The sequence below is a fragment of the Schistocerca gregaria genome, chromosome X (genome assembly GCF_023897955.1).
Source record: "Schistocerca gregaria isolate iqSchGreg1 chromosome X, iqSchGreg1.2, whole genome shotgun sequence".
Taxonomy (NCBI): Eukaryota; Metazoa; Arthropoda; class Insecta; order Orthoptera; family Acrididae; genus Schistocerca; species Schistocerca gregaria.
Genome location: NC_064931.1, coordinates 687,491,928 through 687,510,121, shown reverse-complemented (window position 1 = coordinate 687,510,121; position 18,194 = coordinate 687,491,928). Strand labels below are relative to the sequence as shown.

At 39.9% G+C, this 18,194-nt stretch overlaps 1 protein-coding gene across 2 annotated transcripts in view; it reads right to left on the bottom strand.

Moving 5' to 3' along the window:
* LOC126297736 (rab GTPase-activating protein 1-like) overlaps positions 1-18,194 on the bottom strand; it is a 153,683-nt gene that overhangs the window by 93,786 nt on the left and 41,703 nt on the right. For both annotated transcript variants that reach the window (XM_049988884.1, XM_049988883.1), the window contains exons 7-8: positions 13,321-13,590; positions 232-400 (exon numbers count right to left, since the gene is read on the bottom strand). In XM_049988884.1, the coding sequence (XP_049844841.1) occupies positions 232-400; positions 13,321-13,590 (439 nt within the window). The remainder of the gene's footprint in view (positions 1-231; positions 401-13,320; positions 13,591-18,194) is intronic.

The following is an 18,194-nucleotide window of genomic DNA, read 5'->3' as shown; positions in this document are numbered from 1 at the left end:
AATTTGAAATACTACGGAGAAGTATCTTTTCTTTAAGATTGAGTCCATCACTTGTGCACATCTGCTATTGGCAAATGAGATATTATTTAAAAAAAAAAAAAAAACTGTGGATTGACTTGTGTAGATATTAAAGTGTCTGACTGATTTGTAACAAATCCTAGAACTGATATAAAAATGAAATGGTTAAGAAAGTAATGAAATATCTAATATAAACCTGTGTGCATTTAATACCTGACAATTCTTCATTGCTTGGAGTCAAATTATCTAAGTCTGGAATGGCTGGAGAACTCGTTAGATAAGCAAGAGTTAAAGCTGGAATCCTTCGTGTCTCATCAAAATTTCCACTACTCTCAATTTTCATGACTTCATAGAGTGTTTCAGATAAATCATTGCTTGGTATCTGCAAATAAAAACGAATAAGTACTGTAAAATTATGCTTAAAATCTACTAAATGCAGATACGAAATCATAAAGGGGTAAATGTTACACACATACATTGATGTTGGAACACACAATTTCTTTCAGCTTGCTTGTCTTTGTATTCAGTATAAAATAAGTAGCATAGGCTTATAACACAGCACCAAATAAAGCAGTGAGATGGTTTAAGTAGTTGCCCAGACATGATATGGAGTCCTTGGATAAAAAGATTTCAGTAAACTTGCTGCATTTGATAAAATCCCAAGCTTTCGATGATTGCCATCTGATTCACATGTTTTGAAGAAGAGAGAAGATCATTCACTAGTTGTAACCACATGCAAAGATTCATTTAACTGCCATGTGGGCTTTGAGATCAGAACATTTGTATTAGAGCATGTAACACAATTCTGTGGCATGACAGAGTGAGGTATAGTTCAAGGGAGCTACAGCGAGATGCATGTAATATTATCCAATGTCAGGGAACAATGTCCACTGGATGTGATCCAATTGCAGCATGCTCCCTCAACACATCAACACCTGCAACCAAAGTATGGCCTGTTTACTGAAACTGAGCTCCTCAATTGTCCAGTAAGGATATGACTTAAATGTTACCGAGAAGCTATGGACTGATGTGAAGCAGTTCAGGAGATTCAATCAGACGTGATTTCTCACAAACACATTTTTTTAAATTTTGTACTACATGCCTGAGTAGTATAAAATAGTGTCTATTTCACTAAACTGGTGGCATCAAAGCTGTACCAGTTGTGCACTGTATCACACACTGGTGGTGCCTAAATCAAATAATACCTTACAATCCAAACCAGCCCTATTAAGACCTAAGGATATTGACTAAAACAAGAAGAGAGACACAAAAAATCATTCTTAGCATTAATATTATGGAATGAGTCAAGTTTGCATGTTTAAGGTGGAATAAATATAACTGAAATTAAACCTTAGTCCTTATAATCATTATCTCAATGTCCTACTTATAGTAATAGCACGATACAGATATACGCATATAAATAAGCTAGTGCAGAGCAACAATATACCAGTTTCTCATATGTATTATCACATTTGCCATACCTAAAGATTATCTTCCAGTAGAGCAATTGACTATTAATTGAAAATGATTACAATGATGATACACCAGTTACATTGCTCTTTATATGAGTTTTATTGCATAAATTACAATGAGCTCATTTCAGCATATCGCCATCATCAGGTGTTCTGTAAATACATTAATAGGTGAGAGTCTTGACATTGTAAATTGTAACTATGATTACAGAGGTAGTGTACATTTGACTGGTGTTTTTACAATATGAGAAATATCGATGCTGCCATATGCTGTCTTGGCTGGAATTTGTATTTAGACATTGCTGGGACGTTCATTGTAGAGGTGCCATTATATCTGATGTTTAGATATAGATTTGTTCATTTTTGTTCATTATTTTCCCTCTTGGCAGTTTGGGTGACTGTGGATTAACAATATTACATTTCTGCACATTACCTACTTCTAAGTGGTAACTATGTAAACATGTAATATCACTGCTCCACTGACATTCACACTGTCAAGAGGGAAACTAACGCACAAAAACTGGCTAATGTATATCTAAAAATTAGATATAACAGTATGTCTACAATGAACACCCAAACAATGTCTAAGCACAAATTCCTACACAGACAGCATATGGCAACCCTGATATTACTATACAAGGCAGAAAACCACTACATGAAAGGAAGAAACACCAGTTGAATGTATAATACTTTTATTATCATAGTTAAAGTTTACAGTATCAAGACTATCTCCTGTTAATGTATTTACAGAACACTGTACGATGGCACTACGCCAAAATGAACTCGTTGTGATTTATACAATAAAACTCATATAAACAGCATTGTAGTTCATATATCATTACTGTAATCATGTCACTACAAGACAAACTTTGCACTGCAGGTCCCAAGGAACAAAAAATGACTACACATGAGCCGTCACTGCCCCAAAAAGTAGAGGCAAATGTCTACATGAGATTTACTACACTTAAATGTGTATGCGATGTCCTGAAAATAAGTAAATATAACAAAATAATTTTCAATAAAGTGGGAACTCTGAACAATGTTGGCCTTTAAGGAAGCTGTACAATTCTTGGCAAAATAGTTTACAACATTTAGTGGCACTTAGACGTGCAAACTTCTGACAAACAATAGTGAATGTATTAATAGTGAAAAACCATATAGGAAAGACATATCCTCCATCTCCCCTCTTCAGAGAGGTGGTAATGTTGTACAGGAATTGAAATAAATGTTTCAGGCACAAATCAGTGCAAGTTTGTATTCTATGGCATAGGAACGAGCTTCCATAATATGAATAGCCAGGCTATTATGGCATTAGCTCTAATTGATTTTTAGAAATCATGGAAAATTTTAATGTGGGGAGCCTTAGATGATGTTCAACCCAAGAATTTTTCATTTAAAGCTAGTGTCTTTATCACTCCAAAACATCTCACAAATAGAAATCACTTATAACATAAATAAAGTAAATTTTTAGAAAATTGTTTTACATTTTCACACTTGTACTATTATTATGGTATGGTTTGAATAAGTTATATAATTAAGAAATACATTTCTTGGTATCATACTCAGAGTTGATGATTGCACTGTTCATTGAAATTTGATCCAGTGTCACCTAAAATTTGTGCCCATGATTCTCTGTGTTATAATTTTCTTCTAGTTATTTTGTTGACCCAGTTAGTGACAAACAGCATAGCGGACTCAGAAATCCCTTCAGCCAGTCATAGGGAAATATAAAGTGCACTATTAACAGAGTTTGTGCTTGAGTCTACTGATATCCACATCCGCAGTGCTTCACACGAACAACACATTCATATAATCTGAGGACCACAGAAACCACCTCTCAAGACCTAATTTCACCCTGTAGATGAGCATACATGTGGATCTACACCTATATCTACATCTACAGACATGATAGGTGCGTGGTGGAGGCTACCTGTACTACTACTCGTCATTCCCTTTCCTGTTCAACTTGCAAATGAAGCAAGCAAAATACAACTGTCTATATTCCTTCATATGATCTCTAATTTCTCATCCCTTATCTTCATGGTCCTTCTGCGAAATGTATGTTGGCAGCAGTATAATTGCCCTGCAGTCAGCTTCAAATGCCAGTTCTCTAAATTTTGTCAATAGTGTTCCTCAGAAAGATCCTCGCCTCACCTCCAGGGATTCCCATTTGATTTCCCCAAGCATTTTGGTAAGACTTGCATGTTGTTCAAACCCACTGGTAACCAGGCAATATCTGAATTGCTTCAATGTCTTCCTTCAATTCAGCCATTTGCAGATTCCATCACTCAAGTAGTACTCAAGAACAGGTCGAACCAGCATCTTGTATGTGGTTCCACTTAAAAATGAACTGCATTTTCCTAAAATTCGCCTAAGAGACGAAAGTTAATCATTCACCTTCCCTACCACAATCCTCACATGCTTATTCCATTTCATATCGCTCTGCAACACTACGTCCAGATAGTTAGACGACATGACTGCATGAAGCACGACACTACTAATGATGTACCTGAACATTTCTTATTCATCTGCATTAATTTACATTTCTCTACATTTGGAACTAGCTGCTATTCATCACCATCACACCAACTAGAAATTTTGTCCAAGACACCTTTATCCTCCTACTATCACTCGACTTCGACATCTTCCCGCACATCACAGCATCATCAGCACACAACTTCAGATTGTTGCCCATCCTGTTTGTTTGTTTTAAAAGGGGGGGGGGGGGGGAGGGGAGGGGGAAGGGACCAAACTGCAAGGGGCCAAACTGCGGTCCCTTGTTCCTGGTAAAAAAAAAATTACACAAGGGAAAGAAGAATAGAAAGGCGATGTACAGCACAATAACAAAAGAAAACCACAGAGAGAAGCAAGAAACAGGTTGAAGAGGTAAAAACGAGAGAGCAGATGACCGCGGCTAGACGACCATGAGAATAAAAAGGAAAAGCCAGCCACTCTGTGACACATTGAAACATCCACTCTACAAGCATTAGAGTGCAGAACACAAAGGGACAAAGGACATGCACTGAAACTTATACAGAATGATAAAAATAACCCTCGTGTATAAAACACAGAACTAAATTAGCCGATGAGGTGTTTTCAACTAGAATTAATGGCAATGAGTCCAGTAACTGAAGAGTCCATCGCAGGGCAGGCAAAGAAGGACAACTCAGCAAGATATGGGCCATTGTCAGCCAGGTGCCACACTGCCATTGAGGTGGGTCATCATAGCACAGGAGGTAGCCATGTGTCACCCAAGCATGGCCAATGCAGAGCCGGCTGGCCCGCATGAGGACTGCTGCACATTTGTAGTTTCCTTAATGGTACGCAGTTTGTTGTGCGTGCCAAGGTTATGCCATTTCTTCTCCTAAAGCCGCAAAAAACTGAATGCAGGTCAGTTGCAGAAAAGCGATCTCCATAAACAGTTTCCGCGTGGCCTGTTTGGTCAGCCTGTCGCCAAGTTTGTTGCCTGGGATTCCGACATGACCTGAGTTCCAGACAAACACCACTGAACGACTGGACCGTTCCAGGACATAGATGGACTCCTGGATGGTCGCTACCAAAGGATGATGAGGGTAGCACTGGTCAATAGCTTTCAGGCTGCTCAAAGGGTCAGTACACAGAAGAAACAACTCCCCAGAGCATGAACAGAAGTGCTCAAGAGCCCAAGATATAGTCACCACAGCTCGGCCGTAAAAACACTGCACCCATCAGGGAAGGAATGCTGTTCAATATGCCCTCCATGGACATACACAAAGCCAACATGAGCATCAGCCATCGAGCCGTCGGTGTAAATCACTTCATGGCCTCGGTACATGTCAAGAATCGAGAGAAAGTGGCAGCGGAGAGCTGCGGGGTTAACTGAGTCCTTAGGGCCATGTAAAAGGTCCAGGCAAAGTCGCAGCCTTGGTGTACACCATGGAGGTGTATGTGAATGGACCTCAAGTACACATGGTAAAGACATGGACTCCAATTCGGAAAGAAGGGATCGGACACGAGTTGCAATTGGAAACCTTGACCTGGACCACCAATGCGGGAGATGAACCTCTGTGGGTGGACCGTATTTAAGCCCTTATGGAGTGTGATGGTAACAGAAACATCCTACAACTTGTTACAAGCAAGTAAAATCCGTGATTGACCCAAAGAGCATTTTGGTCAAACCCTCCACTTCCCCAAACATGCCCTCCAAATGCTCCACAAAAAATTGAGGCTTCATGTACATGTGAGATTCCCCATCAACTCTCGTACATACAAGGTACTGGGGCGAATAAGCTTCACTGCCATCCTTGGCCTGGTGTTCCTCCCATGGTGTGGCCAGGCAGGGGAACGATTTGGGGTCATATTTCTTAGCACTGAAGGTAGACTTTGCCGCTTAGAGGCTGCTGGCGGCAGACCACCAGCAAGAGATGACGTACTACGCTTCATGGCATGTCAGTAGAAGAGGAGCGGAAGGAAATACAAAAATCGTCAACATATAAGAAAGGGGATCCTGAGGATCCCACTGCTGCTGCAAAGACCATTAATGGCAATTTTAAAAAGTGGAATGCTCAGTACAGAGCCTCCTGGAAACCCATTCTCTTGGATGTGGGGCAAACTCTGTGAAGCACCGACATGAACTCTGGAAATGTGGAGCGATAAAAAGTTCCCAGAGGAAATTAGGAGCAGGCTCCAGAGACCCCACTCATGCAGAGTAGTGAGGATGTGGTGCTGCCAAGTGCTATCATAGGCTTTCGTCAGGTCAAAAAAGATGGCAATAAGGTGTTGATGCCAAGAAAAGGCCGTTTGGATGGCAGACACCGAGTAGACCAAGTTGTCAATGGTAGAGTGATCTTGGCGAATATTGCCCTGGGATGGAGCCAGAAGCCCAGAGACTCAAAGAGTCAACACAACTACTGCCTCACCATCCGTGCAAAGAGCTTGCGCATAACGATAGGACGATAGCTATCTACGTCTAGTGGATTCTTACTAGATTTTAGCACTGAAACGATGATACTTTCTCACCACTGCAATGAGAATTCACCGTCGCTCCAGATATGGTTGAAGACAGCTAGGAGGTGGTGCTGGTAGTCCACTGAGAGATGTTTAATCATTTGGGAATGGATGTGGTCTGGTCTAAGGGACCTGTCACGACAATTGGCAAGGACACAGAGAAATTCCCACTCACTAAAAGAATCATTATATGGATCAGAGTGGCGCAGAGCAAAACATAAGTGTTGTTGTTCCACCTGCTGTTTTAGGAGATGAAAGGCAGGCAGTAATTCTCAGACGCAGAGGTGCGAGCATAATGTTTGGCAAGACACTCTCTCTTTACGTCTGGATCAGCATCTACAACTCCATGTGTGGAAATTCCAGGTATACCTGCATGGGTCTGATATCTGTAAAGGCATCTGAGTTTGGTCCAAAAGTGGGAAGGAGAGGTTCATATTGTAATGGCATAGATGTATCATCCAAAACGTTCCTGCTTATGTCATTTGAAGGCAATGAAGTGCTCCAGGGACAAGTGGCTCTTATGACATTGGAGAGCCCGCCTATGGTCTAATGGCTGCAGTGATTTCCAGCTATCACCAAGGCACTGACTTCCACCAAGGGCAACTTGAGGAACAAGGGATTGCCGATTCAGCAACAGCAACAACAGTAGTAGTGATGGTGTTGATCCCATCATTGATGTTGCCATGCAACAGAGATTCAACAGTGGTAGCGGAGGTGAAAGCATCCCAGTCAGCCTTGTTAAGAGCCAATCTGAGCAAGCGTCTAGGTGAGTGATGCTGAGGGAGGGGCAGAAAGAGTGGAAAGTGATCACTACCACAAAAGTCTTCATGATCTCTCTGATGGATGGATGGGAGAGGGCCAGGACTGCAAATGGATAGCTCAATGGCTGAGTATGTGCTATGTGCCACACTGTGGGCACCTGTACTGAGGAGGCAAAGGTTGAGTTGCCATGAAGGGTGGGGGGTCTGCATTGTGGGAAACCAGGTTTCCTGAAGTGCAGTGCAAAAAGCAGGTGTAATGTTTAAGAGCTGTTGAAACTTAGCCAGGTGGGAGAAAAAGCCACCACAATTCCACTAGATGATGGCACTTTTTGCTGTCTGGGAAGGCATGAAGGGACCAAAGAGGCAGATTACGCCTCAGGGTCAACTGTCACCACCAGCTGAGTGCTCGTATCCAGTACCATTGCTTCTGAGGCGTCGGTGAGCTCTAGGTCCTCAGGGGATGACAGAATCTCCACTTCTTCCATGGACGTGGAACTGTTAGGGAGTGGTGGTATGGGAGCCACTGGAGTCTCCCATTTCTGAACAGGCTTCTTTGTGTGTTTGCCCTCTCAACACTCTTTAGTGACTTGCTGAGAGAGCTTCTCTGAAGTAGCTTCAGGAATAGAGGAAGACCGTGAAGCTCTTCGACCAGCAGCTAGTGGCTCCCTCAGCCACTGGCTGGTGTCCACTTTACCACAGGGGGAGACTGTGTAAGGTAGAGCCCAATGGATCCCTTCCAGGCAAGAGGAGCCAGAGGAGGCTGCTGCTTCTTCAGTTGAGGGGGGGGGGGGGGGGGGGGGCAATTTCCGTGGTATTTGGGGGTGGCAGTGCTCCAAGAGTAGAAGCTTTGGGAGCAAAGAGAAGAAGATGTGGCCCCAGCTCCCAAGAAAGGGGACTAAGATGGGCGTCCCTGAGGGTCTATGAGAGAAAGCTTAGACGAGGAGCGTAAGGGCATCAATGAGGGTGACATCATCATAAGGACAGTACAAGACAACAACATTCGAACAGGATTCAACCTTTCATATTTCAGTTTAACCTCATGGTAAGACAGCTTGTCCAGGATCTTGTACACTATAATCTTTTGCTCCTTTTGGAGTACCGTGCAGTCTGCCGAGCATGGGGAGTGGTGTTCTCCACAGCTGACACAGGTGGGAGGAGGACCACATGGAGTATTCAGATGAATTGGACGACCACAGTTTTGACATGTGGTGCTGGAATTGCGCTGGGAAGACACAGCACTTAAAGCACTGCATAGGGTGAGGGCCGTATGGTTTGGCATCACAGTTGTATACCATCACCATGACTTTTTCAGGTAACGAATCACACTCAAAGGCCAAGATGAGGGCACCAGTGACAACCCTATTATCTTAGGGCCCTTGTAGGCATGCTGGACGAAGTGAACACCCCATCGTTCTAAACTGGTGCAGAGCTCGTCATCGGACTGCAACAGAACGTCACAAAGAAAAGTAATTAACTTGTCACATGTGAGTAACGTCTGGCACTGGGCTAGGGATGCCATTTGAATCAGGACTGACCCATTGCACAATTTGGGCAGTGCTGTCACTTCCCAAACTTATCTGCCATGTGTTCAACAAAACACAGAGGCTCTGTATCCAGAAAGGAGTCCCCATTGGTTCTGCTACACACTAAATAACGATGTGAATATAGCTCTCTTCTTTCCATAGTCCTACGTTCCTCCCATGGCGTAGCTAGGGAGGAGAATGATTTAGGGTCATATTTCGTGGCACTGAATTCAACCTTCCCTTTCTTAGAGACTGCTGAGGCCATTCAGTCTGCAGGAAAAGATGACTTGGTCCACTTCATTGTGGGTCATCTGCCCTGATGCCACCCACTACAATCACGGTATCTCACTAAGGAACAGCAAAAGGACACCTGGTGCAATGGCCATTGCTGGGAGTCCAGATGCCCCACTACAATGGGTGTCCACTCTTTGGAATATGTGTGGATGCTGCAGCTCAGGCATCAGTAGTGCCATCCCTGGGTAGTTAGGGGCTACGACCACGAAGGTACATGACAACCCCTGCACGATGGACTGGCGACCATGCTCGATATTGGGTGCATAGAAATCCAGTATTGTCATGCAGCAAAAGAGGACAGCGGACAATGGATGGAGATTATGCATCACGTAAAATGTCCTCGCAAAAACAGCTGGAATATTGGTGGAGTTGCAGCTCCGTGATAATAATGGGTACAGAAGATGTAAACGCACAAAGGATGTAAGATGCACCACGTAAGGGGGGAATGGTCATGCACACAATAAAACATTGTGGATTAAGCAATTGTTGTGTGGTTTCTTCTCTTAGAAGATACATTAAGGAAAAGTAAACCTATGTTTATAGCATTTGTAGACTTAGAGAAAACTTTTGATAATGTCGACTGGAGTATGTGCTTTGAAATTATAAAGGTAGCAGGGATAAAATGCAGGAAGAGAAAGATTATTCACAACTTGTACAGGAAACAGATAGCAATTATAAGAGTCAAAGGACAGTAAATGAAAGCTGTAGTTGGGATGGGACTGAGACATGGTTGTAGCCTATCCAAAATGTAATTCAATCTGTGTACTGAGCAGGCAGTAAAGGACACCAAAGAAAAATTTCAAGGCAGAGTTAAAGTTCAGTGAGAAGAAATACAAACTTGAAGGTTTGCCAATGACATTATAAATCAATCAGATATAGCAATGGGCTTGGAAGAGCAGTTGAACGGAATAGATAGTATCTTGATATGAGGATGTAAGATGAACATCAACAAAAGCAAAACAAGAGTAATGGAATGGAATCGAATTCAATCAGGTAATGCTGAGTGAATTAGATTAGGAAACAAGACACTTATAGTGGTAGATGAGGTTTGCTATTTGGCAGTAAAATAAATTATGATGGATGAAGCAGAGGGGACATAAAACATAGACTGGCAATGGCAAGAAAAGCGTTTCTAATAAAGAGAAATTGGTTAACGTCGAATATAGATTTAAGTGTTAGGAAGTCATTTCTGAGAGTATTTGTACGGAGTGTAGCCATGTACAGAAGTGAAACATGGATGACCGACAGTTTAGACAAGATGGGAATAGAAGCTTTTGAAATGAGGTGGTACAGAAGATTACTGAAGATTAGGTGGGTCAATCACATTACTAATGAGGAGATACTAAATAGGGTTGAGAAGAAAAGAAATTTCTGACACAACCTGATGAGAAGAAGGGGTTGGCTGATAGGGCACATTCCAAGACATCAAATAATCACCAATTTAGTACTGGCGGGAAGTGTGTGGGGTAAAAATTGTAGAGGGAGACCAAGGGATGAATACAGTAAGCAGATTCAGAAGGATATGAGTTGCAGTAGTTATCAGGAGATGAAGAGGCTTGCCCAAGATAGAGTAGCATCAAGAACTGCGTCAAACATGTCTTTGGACTGAAGACCACAATAACAACATAATTCATACAACAAAGTACTATCCATGTTAATCACTTCAGCACTGGGAACATCAGCAACTGAAGCAGAAATTCAAAAATCTCAGGAACACAAAGCAGTGTAACTCCTACCACCCAAGAAAGGAGAAAGCTCAACATTAAGGTGGAAGAGCTGCCAGTTGGCAGACCACCACAAACTAGGAGACACAATAAGATCCCCCCCCCCCATCCCCCACCCCCACCACACACACACACACACACACACACACACACACACACACACACACACACACAGATAGATAGATAGATAGATAGAGAGAGAGAGAGAGAGAGAGAGAGAGAGCTTGTGCATGTATTTGAGCATATCTACATATCTACAGTTGGTGGAGCTTTTACTAACCAACAAGTTCAGGTGATACAATATCACAGCTGCCTGACCTGAGGTCCAAATATTATCAATCTGATCAACGAATAAACAGATGCACTGACATTCCTGGGCAGTTTGTGGCCTACTAGAAATTCATCATAATGGCCTAAATCAACATTCACAATCATGCTGGATGAACTTTAAAAGTGTTCTGATGAGTTGCACTACATGTTATATGACTAGAGAGATTAATGTCAGATGAAATATACTATCAGTGCCTTCATTAGGCTTCATTACTCCATGTATTTCTTAAATTTAACAAAATGTGAATTGTGGTAACTCGAAAGACTTCACAGTGAACTTCTTGAAATATGAATCTAGCAGTTCAGTGTTGTTCCTAACACAAAGTTAAAATACATTTGCCACCTAAAAAATGTTAAATAAAATTCAGTGCCTGGAATCCATGGTTTATTAACTCCAGAGACAAACCCCACAGAAATTATTTTTCACTATAATAATGTTAACTTACTAGTAACTCTCCAATGAAGCCACAAGAGAAAATATTTAGCTGCCTTTTCTAAGATGGCGCTAATCCACATGGGGCTACAAATGTTCAAAAAAATTAGATTGGCACAAATGTTAGTAACAGTACTTCAGATAGAATCAAACAACAGAAACTCAGGTAGGTATATCAACAATGTAGGAAAAGACAGAGAGCTGCTTAATGTAAAGATAACACACTAAGTTGCTGGAGTTGAGTGCATGAGGTGTGCTTGCTTGTGTGAATGAACAGTGTTTTTACTCTTTTTCCAATGAAGACTGAGGTCAACAGCATATGTCTAAGCATCTTTCAATTATACCTGTCTGCAACTTAGGGTGTTATCTTTATGGTAAGCAGCTATTTATCTTTTCCTACACTGTTAATAAATACTTCTGGAAGAATACACAACAATCCCCTTCAAGAATTTACTACAAACCATCTCCAACATTAGTAGCCAGTAATAGGGCAGGGAAGAATGACAAGCACCTGTGAATGTCACCTAGGGAACTGGTGTTGGAAAATGATCATAATTATTCTAATTGTTATGAGATCATTTCTCCTGTAAAGCATTTGTATATTATTTACAAATTCTGTCCCTTCACGCTCAAAGGAAAGTATGGAGACCAGATCAAGGAAATACCACATAAAACCAATGTTCAGACAGGAAAGTGTTGAAGTTGTAAAATTTCAAAGGCTTTTCTGTTTGGTAATAGTTAAGTTATTCATCAATTTAAAAAAAAATGTTTATGTATCTGTATTATTTATTAACAAGATGAAATTGAAAAACATTTGTGTGCATTCCACACAGAAATCTCAATGTAGACAAGTGTAATGTGCTGTGAATACATAGAAAGATAGATCCCTTATCATTTAGCTACTAAATAGCAGGTCAGCAACTGGAAGCAGTTAATTCCATAAATTATCTGGGAGTACGCATTAGGAGTGATTTAAAATGGAATGATCATATAAAGTTGATCATTGGTAAAGCAGATGCCAGACTGAGATTAATTGGAAGAATCCTAAGGAAATGCAATCTGAAAACAAAGGAAGTAGGTTACAGTACGCTTGTTCGCCCACTGCTTGAATACTGTTCGGCAGTGTGGGATCCGTACCAGATAGGGTTGATAGAAGAGAGAGAGAGAAGATCCAACAAAGAGCAGCACGCTTTGTTACAGGATCATTTAGTAATCGCGAAAGCATTACGGAGATGACAGATAAACTCCAGTGGAAGACTCTGCAGGAGAGACGCTCAGTAGCTCGGTATGGGCTTTTGTTAAAGTTTCGAGAACATAGCTTCACCGAAGAGTCAAGCAGTATATTGCTCCCTCCTACGTATATCTCACGAAGGGACCATGAGGATAAGATCAGAGAGATTAGAGCCCACACAGAAGCATACGACAATCTTTATTTCCACGAACAATACGAGACTGGAATAGAAGGGAAAACCGATAGAGGTACTCAAGGTACCCTCCGCCACACACTGTCAGGTGGCTTGCGGAGTATGGATGTAGATGTAGAAATGATACTAACCAACAGTCATCTTCTTAAATGCTACCCAATTCTGAATTACTGTTATGCTAGACACCTAACATTTTCAGCTGTAATGATTTGTTACAACCACAAGTCTTGGACTGTAACATCTATGTTATCTACACTCAGTGAAATATTACATTAAACTGTTTCCAAATCAAAGTCAACTATTGTAACAGTGAAACAGGACTAATGGGCAAAATAAAAATAAACAATAACAGTACCTCTTTCAAATGAAGATTAAATTGTTGTGTCAATGGCCTCCTACTGTGATACCAAAAACGTTCATTTTTTGAAAATATTCGCACTTGTGTCTCAATTATAAATCTCACTGGTTCTTGGATTCCTTTTATCACAAGATCTACAGCAACTGTCAAATAATCTTGAAGTGTTGGGTTATTCAGCGACTCGAAAGCTGGTTCTGTAGGATCCCAGTGACCATATATAAGATATGAACCAAGCTTATCACCAGAATCTGAGCATGGATGAGCCTCCTGAAACAAAAGGATAAATAAATTAGAATTATCAGTGGCAGATTTGGAATCTTACATCCACAAAACATTTCATGAAGTGAATATGTAAGTAGCCCAATTTACATCATTTCTCATATTGGAACAACATCCTCTCTCGTGGTCATCTCATTACTGTGTTATATCATGAATAGTGTTAAATAACTCCAATATTAATCATTTTGGTGATTTTATTGGTTTACTTCAGTACAGCGATGTGGACCACATTTCATGCAAATGATTAGATGGTTATGCAGTTCCCCTTTACTTATGCATTGCCCTTACAATAAATGAACTCTAAATTTGAATAGATATAAACCTGGCAGATTATAACTGTTTTCTGGACTGGATACCAGCTAAGCTGTCCAGGCACAACTCACAAGTACTTCACATCGGTCACTGATTATTAGTGGAGTCAAATACAATTTGGAAAAAACCTACAATGTTACACTGCCCTGCCACCTCACACAGATTTTGCCAGATTTGATAAGTACTCGTACATCTGTTTCCTTTGCCAGGTTCAGAGTCTGCTATTAAAATAACACAGCAGTAACTACAAACAGTGAACCAATTCGCCCTTTCTCTTCCAAAACTAACAACAGAATCATTCAATCTGACATGCCGAAACATGTCCTGAAATTTTTTATACAGGAAGAATACACTGAAAGAAAGACCCCATAAAAAAGAGCTTAAAATTATTAAATTCACAGCTCACCAGGCAGTTGGAGAACTGTACATGCCTACCCGAGCTATAGAAGACTGTGCGTACTCAACACGGTAGCCACGATTCCTCGGTTGATGGCACGTCTGTAAATAGATAACATACTGTACGATCATAATTTGTAAGCCGAATTTCAGTGTTTGGTGACAGTTTCCCTAAAAAAAATTGTCTGCAGTTACTGTTCATTCACACTGGCAACACATTTAATATCCACAATAATTACCAGTTGCACAAGTTGCAACATGATCGCAGATTAAACAGTAATCCACAAAGTGTAGAATGAATGTCTTATTTCTGCCAATGATCACAAAACTTTTGGTCCTTAGACTACTGGTATCAGTCAGCAATGAGAATCTTCAGATCTGCAGCAAAACATGGGAAATGAAATACAAATAGTGAACAGATTACATCTTAGAACAGACGTTACCTATTGTACTCTTCATTTACTGCATACTGTACAATTTTATAATTGATGAACATGTATAGACTTACAGTAGGATCATCTAACAAGCTTATGGCACAAACATACATTGTGGCTACTGTACTGCAGTTTGTTATGAACAGTAGCAATGAAGACAGTGTGACTCTGCCAGAACTGTGGCCTAGTTTATACCGCATTTTAAATATGTATGACAATGCTAAGCTGGTTCTGTGTATATTCTGTGATGGTGCCAATACAGCTTTATTAAATTAGGTTTTTTTATAAAACAAGTATGCCTCAGAAATGCATGTTTTCACATCCATGAAAGTAGTTCAAAAAATTGCTCTGAGTACTATGTGACTTAACTTCTCAAGGTCATCAGTCGCCTAGAACTTAGAACTAATTAAACCTAACTAACCTAAGGACATCACACACATCCATGCCCGAGGCAGGATTCGAACCTGCGACCGTAGTGGTCGCTCGACTCCAGACTGTAGTGCCTAGAACCGCATGGCCACTCCGGCCGGCATGAAAGTAGTAATTTTTTCATTATAGCATATCTTATTGTTACAAGATGTTATGTGTTCACTAGTTGCATTTGTTTCCCACATTTTGCTGCAAACCTGAAGATGGTCATTGCTGACCAAAACGAGTAGTCTAAGGGCCAAAAGTTTTGTGATCATTGGCAGAAATAAAAGAATTTCATTCTAATTTCTATTTGCTTTTGCACTGGCATAAGTGTTAACAATGGAGATAAAACTGAATCCATATTCACTTTGTTTAACCCTTAATGTTATGCAATGAGTAAACCCAGTTTTGCTTCATAAAAAAAAATATGACCATGAACTGTATAGATGGAAGAAAGACTTAAACAAAGTAATAAATATCTACTAAAATAAAACTGTGAAATAAAAATTATCCAAAGGATTTATCATACAGAGTGACTACAAAGTCCCATTACCCCCATTAATAACAGAGAGAAACCCCTAAACCTGAATAAATAACATGAACAACAGTTCTTTAGAGTAGTTTTCTTGAGATACTAGCCATGTACAGGTGCGCAAGAGGCAATGCACTGTTACTGATAGACATCTACGAGACTAGACCCTCCAAATTGCAGCTGAGCTGAACAATGCTGACTTCAAGCCTTCTTTGACCTGGTTAAGCAGAGTCTAGAAATCATACAGCATAGGAAGTCACAAAACAATGAAGTTTACTTCAAGTAAAAGTGTAGAGGAGATGGCATTAATTCGTAGCTGATACGAAGATGAAGCTCTGTGTTACCCCCACATCACCTGTGTGTAATGCCAATCAGTCAGGTTTCGTGATATAACTGCAAAAAAATCACACTTTATCATTTCAAGGTGAAAAAAGACAGTCTGTTGTGCAATCGAGTATCACTGTGACATATTCATATACAAGAACTACAGTGTTAAGTATGAGTGGATTACTATTGCTGCAGTTTTATACCTGTCTTTATATCAAGACATATTAGAAACAAAAATTAAAAAAGGGGCTCTTTAGTGGAAAACATCTTATAATCAACCTATCAAAATCTGGAAAAATAACAAAGAATAATTTTTAACATTTCATTCGAAACAGTTTCTTGTCATTTCCAAAAATTAATTCATTGCTTTTGTTGGTGCGTGGCCTGGGCATCATTATACCTCTGTCTTTAGGAGAACAATGGAAAGACTGTTGATATACTTCAGATTATACCCAGAACAACCACTGTGGCACTTGATAAAGAAGTTATTCGACTGTGGAAAGTATTTTTTAAGGAATCTGTCACACAATATAATTTCCAATAGCCTTATGTCATTTGATGTTTATCAAAACAACAGAATTCTTAAGTTTCAGTCATTCGTGCGCTATCAGTTTGCACTGGCACATTTTATGAATTTGTTTCAGTATGCTTGGTACAAAGTACAATAAGCAGAACAATGGCCATGACAATTTCTTATTTCCCACAATTATGTCTGTATAAAACTCGTAATTACTGTGAGATGCCTGAAAGCACAAATTTTTCCATCAGGTGTGTCTGGTGTAAGGAAAATGTTTGTTTTCATCATTCAAATGACACTTCCCTTTGTTGTGATAACTATGGTGAATAAACAAGGAACTGCTTCATTCTTATTAAAATATGCATTATTGAGAAATTATGATGATAACTGTCTTGCATGAACTGTTATAAAACGATGTCTGTGCAACCCCACACTTACACACTTTTCAAGGGTCTTAAAAAAAAAAGGTATAAAAATTGTGACAACGTAAAATGTGGGAAATGATGTTTTAAGCTGTAAGTTATGTATAGGATACCGCCTTAACATTTTCACAATTTATGTATGATATATGTACATAATAGGCCTCAAAATACTTGTCAGGAACTTGTTTATTATCTAATTACTGCTGATGTAAGTGGACACAATAACTGTATGGGAAGCAGAAATGTTTGACTCAATTTCATATGACATAATCGACATTTTTGGAAAGCCTGCAGCTGTCATTCATTATTTAAATAACGAAACACTGCACTAGTTACCAGTTGTATAGAAAACACCACCCACCCACCCACCCACCCACCCACCCACACACACACACACACACACACAAAATCACTCACATTGACTGTTTGTGTAACATGTAAGCAAGTACTGTACTTGACAACAAGAATAAATTCTCAAAACATGTTTTGCTCAGGATGAAAAAAAATACGTAATTAGCGATGTGTTTTTTGGTTTAGACATTTGAGCATTGCAAAGTGAGTGAAGATGTCCACTAGCACAAGTGGCCAAACGACAAAACATACTGAATATGGTTCAACAAAGGTGTCACAACAATCATGAAACTGCACATGCTCAGTAGAGCACCAAGTAGAGCTCGGCAGCAGCAAGAGATGAGCACCCTGTTGTCAAGAAATTTAACCACGTAATGTTTGTAAACACTACTTGTCTGCCAACATCACATGCCAGCGTCATTTTACGTCACTTTTTTCTCCATGAGCATTTTTTCATAATTGTGGGAAAATTATAAATATGTTGACGCAAAATTGGTCCAAATTAACATCTCTTGTTCCTCATCTTAGTGTTTATCTGTGTATACATCTTTTAACCATTTTAATATTATTATCTTTTATGTGCTCTAACTTATTACATTATTTTGCTTCCCTTTTGCACTCTGACCGCTTTGTCACTGGCAGTTCAATTTTAATCAATCTCCTGTTTAGCATACCTATTTTCCTGCTTTTCTTTCAAGCCTTTGGTTTATACACTTACCGTTGTTTGATCTCAAAATTCTCTCTCTTTTCGATGAAAGGCTTCAGAACTTAAAACCCCTTCAAAGAGTTTTCAAGTTATTTTCTTATCAATACACTTCCTTCATTTTCACTTCACCAACTCCTTGTAATTAGGCCTCTCCATATTACTAATTGTAAAATTTTAATATGCT